Source organism: Trichosurus vulpecula, chromosome 9 (genome assembly GCF_011100635.1).
Source record: "Trichosurus vulpecula isolate mTriVul1 chromosome 9, mTriVul1.pri, whole genome shotgun sequence".
Lineage (NCBI taxonomy): Eukaryota > Metazoa > Chordata > Mammalia > Diprotodontia > Phalangeridae > Trichosurus > Trichosurus vulpecula.
In genome coordinates this window covers 1436803-1448683 of record NC_050581.1, presented here as the reverse complement: position 1 = coordinate 1448683, position 11881 = coordinate 1436803, and the positions used below count along the sequence as shown (strand labels likewise).

General features: G+C 42.4%; 1 protein-coding gene and 2 non-coding genes across 3 annotated transcripts; 2 read left to right on the top strand and 1 right to left on the bottom strand.

Moving 5' to 3' along the window:
- Positions 1–659: 659 nt before the first annotated feature.
- Positions 660–4075, bottom strand: LOC118831111 (E3 ubiquitin-protein ligase TRIM39-like). The gene is made up of 2 exons (XM_036738270.1): positions 3775–4075; positions 660–1372 (listed from the first exon to the last, which is right to left on the bottom strand). The coding sequence occupies exons 1-2, from the start codon at positions 4073–4075 to the stop codon at positions 660–662; spliced, it is 1014 nt and encodes a 337-aa protein (XP_036594165.1).
- Positions 4076–9102: 5027 nt separating this feature from the next.
- On the top strand, positions 9103–9175 carry TRNAA-AGC. Its single transcript has one exon. It is a non-coding gene; the product is annotated as a tRNA-Ala (tRNA).
- Positions 9176–11330: 2155 nt separating this feature from the next.
- On the top strand, positions 11331–11403 carry TRNAF-GAA. The gene has a single exon. It is a non-coding gene; the product is annotated as a tRNA-Phe (tRNA).
- Positions 11404–11881: the final 478 nt, after the last annotated feature.

Sequence of the window (11881 nt, the reverse complement as noted above, 5' to 3'; positions counted from 1 at the left end):
TTGTGGTTTTTTTACTGTATTTTTAGTGTATAAATTCTTTCCTTGGTTCCATTCATTTCATTTTCAATCTGTTTATAAGGATCTCCAAAATTGTTCATTTTTTATAATATCGATGATAAGGAATAAACTTTTTCCATTTCTGCTTATCTCACTCTGCATGGATTCAAGCAAGTCTTTCCATTTTAAAAAGTTAATTTTTATTGATGTTTTCTATTTCTTACATGACCATAGGATCCCATATATAGTCCCCTGCCAGCCACTCCCCACCTTTACCTCTCTCCAAGAGCCATCCCATTACAAAATAGTTGTTTTGAAAGAGAAAAATGTCAGCATAATTAGTCAGTAGATTGAGAAAGCCCCCCAAACATGTACCCTGTGTCATATCTGTGGACCTCCCTTTGCCATCAAGTTATAGGTATGGGATATCTTTTCCTATCTCTTCATTTGTGTCCCACTTGATCTTTATAATTTGATTGTGTTTACTTTGGATTCTTTGGTGTGTCATTGTTCTTTCTATCCATGTGTTTGGGAAATCAACTTCTGTCTTCTTGAATTTTCTAAACTCCCATAGTTTATTAGGGATATTCTGTCTCTCCTCTGTGGACTATCAATACATCTTATACTGTTCTCCCCCTAGTGTGCAGTTCATTGCCTGCATATTACAAAAGAAGAGAAATTTCTCCATGTTCCCCAAATGAAGTATATGGATCACAACACAGGAACCAAAAATTCATATATGGGGGTCGAGCATGGGGTTTCTTCCTGGAAGAAGTGTCAGGAAGTGTCACGAAGGAAGTGTCATCATCATGATCATCGTCGTCATGCTCTGTGGTTTCTTCAGCCTCATCTGCTATTGGGTCAATACTTAGAATATTTTCACTCTTGGAGTGGAGGCCAATGGCAAATACAGGCCAGAGAGGCTCTAAAAAGGAGCTGGTGAATGTATAGATGTGGCATCTACTGTCTACATCATAAAACACTATGTCTCCTGCCTCATAATCCAAAAAGATCCCGACTTTGCAGAGTTTTCCTCTTAAGGGAATTCTGGTCCTAGGTGTGGTACACACTATGTAGTTATTTTGTCTTAGACTCAAAAGCCAATATCCATTAGAAGAAGATGGTGAAACCTCTCCACTTCTTTTTACAGAGTTCTTACAAAGACCAACATCCCAAGCAGAACTGTTTCCCACTGTCACCTCCCAGTAATATCTTCCAGACACGAAGCTCTGAGTTGCTAGAACAGGACCACATAGATCTGATCTCTCCACAGTGTGATGCAATTTCTTCCATGAATCTTTTTCTCTCATGGTTTTCATATCTGTAGATATGATGATGCCAGGATGGGCAGTTTCAGGATCCAGGCTGATTTCCTCTGAAGAAACAGAGAATTATCAACAATTCTAAGGTGTTAGTGTATCAAAGTCCCCAACCAGGGGTCAATAGAAAGAGAATGGCTAAGATGGCGATGGCTACCGAGAAGGCACTGAGTAGAAGAAACCCAACATCTCAGGTGGTTTGAGGGACTCAGGGTCATTGTCAATGCACAGCACTACTCAGAAGGGTCACTATAAGCGTAAAGTGTTCCTGAAGGTTCAGAGGTCCATCAAGTAGATGGAGGTAGGCCCATATCCTACCGCTGAGAATTTAATTAGATTCCATGGAGTTTGGAGTTTTCTCTAATGTTTTGGGGCATTCAAGGGTCATCTCCATGAAGGGTTCTTTCTGTTGGCTAAAGATGGCAACACTGAAATTAGACGTCATAATAATGTCTTAAGATGCGAATTTCATGTGTTTCACTACTGTCAATGTTCTCCAAGTCCAAACAACCAGTGCCTTCACTCTTGATAGCACTGTCTGTATGCTAGAAACCAGAAAATTGGAAAGAGGTGGGAGTAAGAGCCTGGGACTACACTAAAAGAGACATTCCTCTCCCTCCTGGAGAAAGATGTGAAGAAATGAAGTTCATTTCACTCAATTTTAGCTTATTCATCTCAAGTCACTTGAGCAATCTGAAAGACTGAGCCACCTTCTTCTGGCACTTAGGCCAGATGCTTTTGTTCTTAGATACTCTATGGTACTCAGAATCCACTGGACTCTTCCAACCCAAGATAATTTTAATCAATATTATATCTAGTCTTGTCTTCACTCTTGTGGAATTGATAACTGACATCCCAATTTATTTGGTATTATTTTCAATTTGTTTTGTATTAATGTTCAATCTACCATGTATTGGTTGGCCCCCTCATTATTGGAGTTTGAGCTTACCTTGTAACTTTAGTTGCCTATTGTGGAATTTGAAAATTGATAGTTCATGGTTAATTATTAATTGAGAATTGTACCTAAACCTTTGTGAATCAAATTCAGACTGGATTGTGTTGGCCCTGTTAGTTGAATTTGTAAATTTAATTTCCCTATTCCTATAGGCTACAGTCCAACCACAAAAATTCTGACCTGTGAGCTTTTGCTCACCATGAGAGGATAGAAGTCAATGCGATGATAGATAGGATGTTTGTCCACCACAGGGCTTTTGGAAGGATGTTAGTCAGGGGATGGTGGTGCACCTGGTGAGGAACTGAAATAAGCAGCACCAACCAATCAGGAGTCAAATACATCTGTATAGTCACTGTGTAAATACTATAAAAAGTTGCTCTGTCAGATTCATCCCTGACTACTGAGGAGTCTTGGATCCAATTGATTAGCACTTACTAGCCATCCTAATAAACTAATCATGCTTGGAACTTTGTGCCTCAGTTTCTCTTTGTCACAATGCTCTTCCCTATAACAACCTTCACATGCATGTTCTGCTTCCCACCAAGGGAGTCTGATCTTTCAGTATCAACAAAACCCCATTTCTTTATAAGAAAAAAGATCCCATTCATTCTATTTCTTCCAGCACATTTCTTCCTCTATCATCCCCACAGTCACAGTAATCTTCAATTTCTTTCAGTCTGCTGACTGATTCCCTGATTCCTACAACACATCCATGTCTTCCCTGTCCTCAGAAATCCCTCACTTGATCTTCCATCCCTGCTAGATTGCATTCTATATTTCTTTTCCCTTTTATGGCTAAACTCCTTTTGAAGCCTGGCTCCAATCAGTGCCTTCACTTCCTTTCCTCTCCCCCTCTTCTTTGTTCTCTGCAGTATGGTTTCTATCCTCACTGGTCAACTGGAACTGCTCTCTTCACACCCAAAGATTTCCCCTCTATTCTCATCTTTCCTGACCTCTCTGCATCCTTTGACACTGTTGATTATCCTCTTCTCCTGGAAAATCTCTAACCTCCAGGGTTTTGCAGCATTGTGCACTTTCCTACTACCTGTCCAACCACTCTCTCCATCTGTCCTGGAGCCTCTTCTATCCTTCCTCATAATTCTCTGCATATTGTTTCCCTATTGAAGGTGAGTTCCTTGAGAGCAAGGGCTGGTTTTTGCCTTTCTTTAGATTCCCAGTGCTTCCTGCTGTGTCAGACCCATAAAAGGTGCTTTGCAAATTGTTTTCTACTTGACTTGACTTGGATAGGAAAGCTCAGAATTTCAAAAAGAGGATAGTGTCTCTTGGGGAAAAGAAGTCTCAATAGAGAAGCAGAAAAAAAATGCTGGGAGGGGTCTTGAGGAAGTACCTAAAAATACCATTTCCTTCTCTAGAATAGCTTGGGATGTGTCTTGGGTAGGGGAGGGGGTGAGAAAGATATTAATGGGTATATTTCCAGACAATCAGACATAAAACCAACTCCTTCACTAAGTTATCACTGTCACACAGGTCACTTACACTTACCATGGAATTTTATCTTGATCACTTTTCTCAGATTCAGGCTCCTTTCCAAGTGTGATTGGAGCAATTTGAAAGACTGTGCCACTATGGAGAGTTGTTGATTGGGCCAGAGATTCTCAGAAACACAGTCTTTCCGGCACTCAGGACATCGAAAACTGTTCCCATCAGTCAAATAAATGCACTGGAGGATACATTGCTCGCAGAAATTGTGACCACATTCTATAGACGTGGCACGAGTGAAGAAATCTAGGCAGATAGAGCATAACATCTCTTCTGAAATACTTGAGGTAAGATTTGAGGCCATGGTTCTACGAAGAGAGCGAGAGAGAGAGAGAAGAAAGAAGGATTGGTTATTTCATAATGCTAAGTTAGTGTGGTATCACAGTCTTTACTGACCGAGATAAATCCATTCCACGGGTACAGATGAGAAAGACCAACCCAAGGCTTCTCTCAGAGCAACTGAAGATTCATGGGAAGAAATCAGCCCTGAATGTGTATCAGGGGCATGAGGAGAACCAGGCAAAGGGGTTTATATAGCATGGGACACAAGTCGAGAAGTTCAAATCCCATCTCAGATACTTCCTAGTGGTGTGTCCCTGGAAAACTCAGTTAACCTTTCTAAGACTAACCTTCCCTCATCTGTGAAAAGAGGGTTGGTTTTACTGGATGGATACCGATTTTATAACATTGTTGTGAAGAGAAAATTAGATAATATATGTCAAGCAGTTCATCTACAATACTTTTATTCTTGGCACAGAATCAATTACAAGTATAAAATAAGAGTAAAAATCATACAAATAAAGCATCCACTACTCAGCTGTCCTGCCCTCCCTCAAAAGTCTCTCCCTGTCCCCAGATATTCCCAAATAGTACATCTACAGCTCAGCAGTGCAGTGGAGAAGGCATTGGGCCTAGAGTCAGGAAGACTGTGTTCCTGAATTCAACTCTGGCCTCAGACACTTTATTTTCTCTGTGGTTTTTTTGCTTTCAATTACATGTAAAGACAAATTTTGATATTCCTTTGAATTCCCAATTTCCCCCCTTCCTCCCTTAACTCCCCCCTCTCTAAGACAGTAAGCAACTTGATAGAGGTACAATCATGTAAAACATATTTCCATATAAGTCATACTGTGAAAGAAAACAAAATGAACTGGAGAAAGAGATGACCAAGCGCTCCAGTATCTTTGCCAAGAAAACCCCAAATGGGGTCACAGAGAGTGGGATATGACTGAAACAACTCAACAACCCCCAGGGGCATCTCTTTGAACCCCTAAGTCCTTACCTGACAAGAATGACATGACAATCATAACACTTTCATAGAACACAATAAGGTTTGCACAATACAGGAAATAGTAACACTCACCTTTCTGACATTTCAGATTTGGCTCTTTCCCTGTTTTTGGAGCTCCCCTCTGTTTCCAAGAAGATTCTGCCCTGGTTCTTATCCAAGACCTTATATAGTTCCACCCTACTCAGTTAGCCCCACCTTAATTACCTGTTAACACGCTCTCAAAAGAAAATCTTGTTCACATCTCTAAGCTGTGGGAGGTGTCTCTTCACTGATTCTGGCAAACCTGTGAAGTCCCACAAGGCAGTTTTCTTTGAGACTTTGAGACAAGGAAACCTATTTCATACAAGAATGGCGTTTGGCACTGAATGTACTGAAGAGAAAAACCAAATCCCTATCCTCAGGGGAGCTTATATATAACATGGACACCTACAAGTGAACACAAAATATATATACAAAGTTCTGCAAAGTAATGGGGGCCGGGGGCGGGGGGAAGAGAGCACTACCAACACATAATGAATGCTGGGCGGGGGGAGGGGGGGGGGCGGGGGGAAGAGAGCACTACCAACACATAATGAATGCTAAACCTCTTTACCTGCCATTTTCCACCCCCTTGCCCAACCGCCAGTCTATCTCTCTGACCTACATACAGCCTGCTGTCACTCCACCCTTCAATCCAAATCTTCAGCAACCATGCCTAGGGGCCATTCATCTGAACTCAGCATTCCTGAAGATAAAGCAATCTCCTCTTCACTCTGCAAAAGTACCCTGTTCTCTCCTTCCTTTTTTTTCCCTTGTCTAGACGAAAGAAGTATGATTTCATCAACACCTCTATTGCCTCTGGAAGGTGGACTGCCCAACTGTTCAACTCTGATAGTCTAAGCCAGCTCCCTGAGGGCTGCTTATTGATTTAGAAAACCATAAACTGGCATCGTCAACATTTTATTGTATCCTTATTTTATTCAATATTTCCCACTCACATCTTAATCTAGTTCTACCACATGGATAGTGTGTTTGTCCTCTCCATCCTAAGAGAATTCCTAGACCTTGGCCACCACTACACTAGGCCATTCCTCTATGAGTATGGGTCTCAAGTTTGAGGTCCCAGAGGGAAGGGACTAGCTCTTGTCTTGCTACCCCACCCCTACCCCCTGCTCTTAACAAGGTACTTAGCATTCAGTAAGCACTTAATAAAAAATTTTCAGTCATTCAATAACGAGCATCTATTATGGATAATTTAAATGAATGGACAAATAAGGTCAAGAGAAGGTTCAGAGTATGTGAGGATCAGCTGTAGAACTCGAGGCATCATTTCAACAACCAAGATCTCCTAAAAGACATCAACCAGCCTCCTCCTTTCTCTGTCTTCCTTCAAGAATCAGTCAAACCCCACCATCTGCAAAATTTTCAGGTCCCCATCTTTCACTTCCTCCCTTCCCTCTGAAATTACCTTTGATTTGTTCTGTATATTTCTTGTATATACTTAACTATTTCTATAACGTCTCCTCCATTAGAATGTGACCTCCATAAAAGATTGTAGGGATGGGGTTTTTGCTCTTCTTTGTACCCCCAGCACAGTAACTAGTATAATGTTTTTGTTGTTGCTGAGTCATGGTGGACTCTTCATGGTCCCATCTGGAGTTTTCTTGTCAAAAACACTCGAATGGTTTGCTGTTTCCTTCTCCAGCTCATTTTATAGATGAAGAACTGAGGCAAACTGGGTTAAGTGCCATATCGGGGTCACAGGGTTAGTAAGTAAGTGCCTGAGGCCAAATGTGAACTTCTGAAGCTGAGTCTTCCTGACTAGCACTCTATTCACTGTACCACCTAGCTGTTCTTCCCCGCCCCCAAGCCCCAATAAAACTGGTATAATACTGTCTTAATATTGGCCTGTTCAGTGACTGATAGAAGCAGATGACTCTGTCCCAGAAATATCTAGGAAATCAAGAACACCTCCAGCCATTCTGATAAGTAATTTGGTAATTAGTTATTAGTTAATTGGGTAATTAATTAGATTTTAATTAATACTAATTAGGTAATCAGTAATTCGGTGGCAGATGGGGTGGGGTACTGTAGGACTGAAAAAACACAAATATCCCAAATTCCTCCCAAGGAAAAGAGGGTGAAGTGTACAATCTAGGCCAGTGAGCTTAGCTTTGACTCTTCCAATGATTAAAGGGATGGTTCGTGAGTATTTGGAAAGGGAGGCGGTGATGACTAAGAGCCAGTGTAACTTCGACAAATAATGAATAAACATTATTAAGGCCTATGTTCCAGGAACTGTACGATATTCTTTATCCAGAACATGGCATTCCAGATTAACTTAATTTCTTTGTTGTTGTTGTTTTGGGTGCCTTTTGGTTTTTTACTTCACATTGATTTTCATATGGAATCATCCCTTCTTTCCTACCCATTTAGTCTTCACTCATAATCAAGATTTTAAGAGAAAAATAAAGCTCAAATAAATGAATCAACACTGACAGCACATACAACATTCCACACTCATAGAACCCCCTTTCCAAAGAATGGGAGCTGGGGTATTCATTTTCTTTTCATAAAGCGTCACTAGACTGTAGGTTAATGCTGTAGACATAGGGTACCTTAATGTCAACAAAACACCTGAGCAACTCTCATTTTATTCTTCTAGACAATACGTATTTATGGAATCTGGATTCTAGCGAGGGTGGGTGGATTTATAATTGGTTTAAGGATCATACCTAAATGGTACTAATTTAAATCAACATCAGCGTTGAAAGCGTCCCTCAGTGTTGAGGTCCGGGGATCTCTCCTTGATCCGGAGCTGGTTACAATTTTTGTTAATAACTTGGATAAAGATGGCATTTAGCCAGCATTCTTTGCATCCCCCACTCTTCCACAGCCCTTGGTAACCAAAGTCCAAAAAAAAAAAAAAAAAAGGACGTTTTATTTTTCATTCTCTAGTCTGTGACTGTACCTGAAGAACGATGGAGGGCTAAAAATACTTCTGGGGTATGGATTATATTAATCAGAGAACGATGGCTAACTAGGACTCACTGCAAAGATTCTCAGGAGTACATAGGGGAGGAGGAGGAAAAGAACAAGCCTTTATCAAGCACCTACTAAGTGCTAGGCCTGAACAGTGTTAAGCACTTTACAAATATAATCTCATTTGCTTCTCACATCAGCACCCATGAGTCCAGGAATCTGAACTTAAAGGTGATTTACCAATGTCTGACATCAAAGTTGAACTCGGGTGAAGAAAACCCCAAATGGGGTCGTAAAGGTTGTGACGTGACAGAGAAAAGATCCGACTTGAGGCCTAGCTCTCTACCCATTCACCACGTAGATGCCTCTGGCACAAAGGGCCGGCAACAGAAAGATACAAAGGAATGATCTGGGCTGAATTCCCCAGGTCTGTTTCCCGTGATCCCTACGAAGAGAACCCAGTTGGCCGCCGCTTCCCACATACACAGGTGCTGCGCTTTGTTTATCCACGAAAGACAATTGTGTCACACTCTCCAGATTTCGAGAAGTTTTGTACCAGGAGCAAACCGTGGATACTTAGTATTCACTTACAGAGAGACCCATTTACCCAATGAGCCGCATTCACCTGGTGATGTCTCCCACAAGGTGGAGTCCTTGGCCCGGAAGTAGGCTGTTACTTAAAAAGACCCATGTGTAACAATCCATTGGAGGATGGACTGCCCACAGCGATCCAGATTCAGAGAAGTGTCTATCTTTGGAGAGAACCTCCCAAGAAACTGATTCCTGGTGGAGGAGATTGTTCTGCGGTGCAGGGCGCAGGGTGCCTTTCCCACTGAACCTGTAGGGATCCTTCCCCCTCGCGGTGCCCAGTTCCCATTTTACCAGTTGCCTTGTGGTCATACCCACTTTCCCTCTGCCTCGCTAGCCTCCTTCTTTCCCTTCCCTTTGCTTACTACTTAATAATTCTTAGTTTTTCCTCCTGTTGCATTCTCCATTAACATTTAAATTCCGCCAAGAAAGGGTTCCAACGCCACCTTCCTAAGAGTGTCTTAACAGGAAAGCAGAAGTCTTCTTTAGACGGGGGATTAGCTCAAATGGTAGAGCGCTCGCTTAGCATGCGAGAGGTAGCGGGATCGATGCCCGCATCCTCCACGAGGATTTTGTATGTCTACACCTGGGGATTAAAGAGTGGCCCATAATAGACCGTCAATGAGGCCGTAAGTTCCCCGTCGTCTTTACACAGCCCGGTCTGAGTTAGGTGTACCTCCTTCACTCTAGTTCAGTGCCCTGAGTCCCGAATTTTAGGAGATCCGGAATCGCTGATCCGAGCCGAATTAGACAAAGCCGGGGTAGATAATCCAAGGCAGGGTATCTAATTCTCGGATTGGAATTTTTTCTACCGGCCTAGCGATCTGGAGTCCGCACTTTCGCTTTCAATTCCAGTCAAAGCAATGGGTCCTCTCTGAACATCCTCCGCTTCTCTTTGACTCTGGAATAACCGTGGGAATGCCTTGGGCAGCCGGCTACTTGTCCGCAAGTCCGAAGGGAAGGGAGCAAGCCAGACTTACTCAACCCCTACCCCTAGCCCCGCCCCCCAATTTCTTCACTTGGAAAAAGTCAAGTTGGATCCTCAGCAAAACAGCTCAAGGTAGGAAGTAATGAAAACACTCAGCTTTCTCTTACCTGGATCAGGAAACTGTTAAAAAACAAACCAAACCCTAAAAGCTTTGCCTTGGGGGCTTCTCAGCCTGTTTGGATTAGCACATACAGTTAGCTTGTTTAAACCCACCAGCTGACATTTTACCTCTAAGGAAATTCACCTGGAGGTTCTGGAGCTTGGGCACAAATTCACCTGGAGGTTCTGGAGCTTGGGCACAAATTCACCTGAAGGTTCTGGAGCTTGGGCACAGAACGTTCCTGAACTCTTTTCCTTTGGACATTTTCCTTACAATATAAAAAGTGTTGCTACAAATATGTTGGTGTATATGGAGCTTTTCTTTTTGTCTGTGACCTCCCTCACTCCCTTCTTTGCAGAAGTGGAGAATCGTGTCTGTAGAACACTATATATCAGACTTGACTGACATATTGGTTAGTTTTGCTGAACAGCTTCCTACCCTTCATCCTCCTCCCCACCACGCGTACTTTCTTTTTTATTCTTCCTTACAAAGCATTACTCTCTAGGGAAAGGGGAAAGGATATGTTGGGACATGGTGGTAGTGTTAAAACAAAATATATCAATAAAACTTTTTAAAAGTTCTTCTACAAACATTGTGGAAAACAGAAAATGTATTTTTTTCTTTGACTTCTTTGATGATGTCTAACACTGGGTTGCAATGGTATCGCTTCAATATTGACTCAGTTTGCAATCACTACAGACGCAGGCTGTTTTTCACTTAAATTGCTCCTCCTAGCTACATCTACCGCATTCTGTAGCTGTACAATTGATTTTTTTGTTTTACTTTAATGTAGCAGTTTGAATTCCTCGGCGTATTAGATTCTACCCAATGTTTAGCTGGTGGAAATATTCGGAGATCCCAACACTGTCATTCAACATCCCTCCTAGGACCCTCTCATTGTAATTTTTACAAAAATGGCATCTATGGGGTTTTTTTTTCCAGTTAATTGGGGGAAAACGTTTACCAAGACAAGGCCAAGGGCAATCCACTAAATATTTCACTAAGTGATATTGTCCAAGAAATGCTTTCTCTTTCAAATCCAGTCCTCGAGCCCGTCCTGAAACCAGTGGTACTTCCATCCAGCCATTTGCTCCACCTTGCCCGGGATACCTGAAATCTTTGGTCAGAGAAAGGAAGATGTATTTTATGATTCCGCCGCTACTACTGCCGCCCAAAGTTGAGAAAATATACTTTGCTCCTTCCTTTGCTGGGACTAGGTGATCTGTTGATTGGTTTTGCCGAATCTCTTCTCCCCATTCTTTCTTTCTTTCTTTTGTTACAAAGGAAGACTCGCTGGACAAAGGATATATGTACGTGAAAATGCAACGAGTGCAAAGAAAGCATAGCAATTTCCCCCCAAAATGACTAGCTACCCCACGCCTACGTTTGGCCTGATTAAAGTCGTGCATCTCCCCAGGGGAGCATATTGTTTGGGCCTCCCCAATGCCCAGGAATTTTTCTTTCATTCACAGCTGGACACTGTGCGTTGGGTTACAATATTCAGAGTTCGGAGCCCCAGATTACCGCAGACAGAAAACTCACACTTTCACTAGGACATTCTTTAAACCTAGAACAATAGATTTTGCGAAAGGCTTGGGGAACAAATGCTTGAAAAAAGGTGTGAGAAGGGAGCCGAAGTAGCTCAGCTGGGAGAGCGTTAGACTGAAGATCTAAAGGTCCCTGGTTCGATCCCGGGTTTCGGCAATTTAGTTGGGCTTTTTACCCTTTTCGCGTCGCTTCATCTTTACACAAGGTTTGAAGTTCCTCTCCTACTCGAAGCATTTCAGGGACGCTGGAGAGCCGCTACTCCAAGTACTTAATGTGCAGAAGCCAAGGTCGAAGTAGGAAAGAAAGTGTGAAAGTGTACAAAGTGTGTGTATGTAGGAAGTGTGCGTATGTAGGAAGTGTGTGAAGTGGCGGCTGGGGCAGGAACACTAAGGAAAACCTCCACCTCAGAGCCTTAGAGCAGGGACTCTGGGCCTGATCTTTTCAAGTCCACGTGGTTGTATTTGAGCCGAAGAGCTCCTGTTTCTGGTGCTTCCCCCGGCACCTAACCTTCACTCTCCTGACAGTACACCTGCCTGGGTTTCCAGGAACCCCTGGAAGCTGTTGGAAGATTGGGGACTGACATCTGTCTCCCTCTCAGCTTTCGTATCAATCAGTCAACATTTATTAAGTGTCT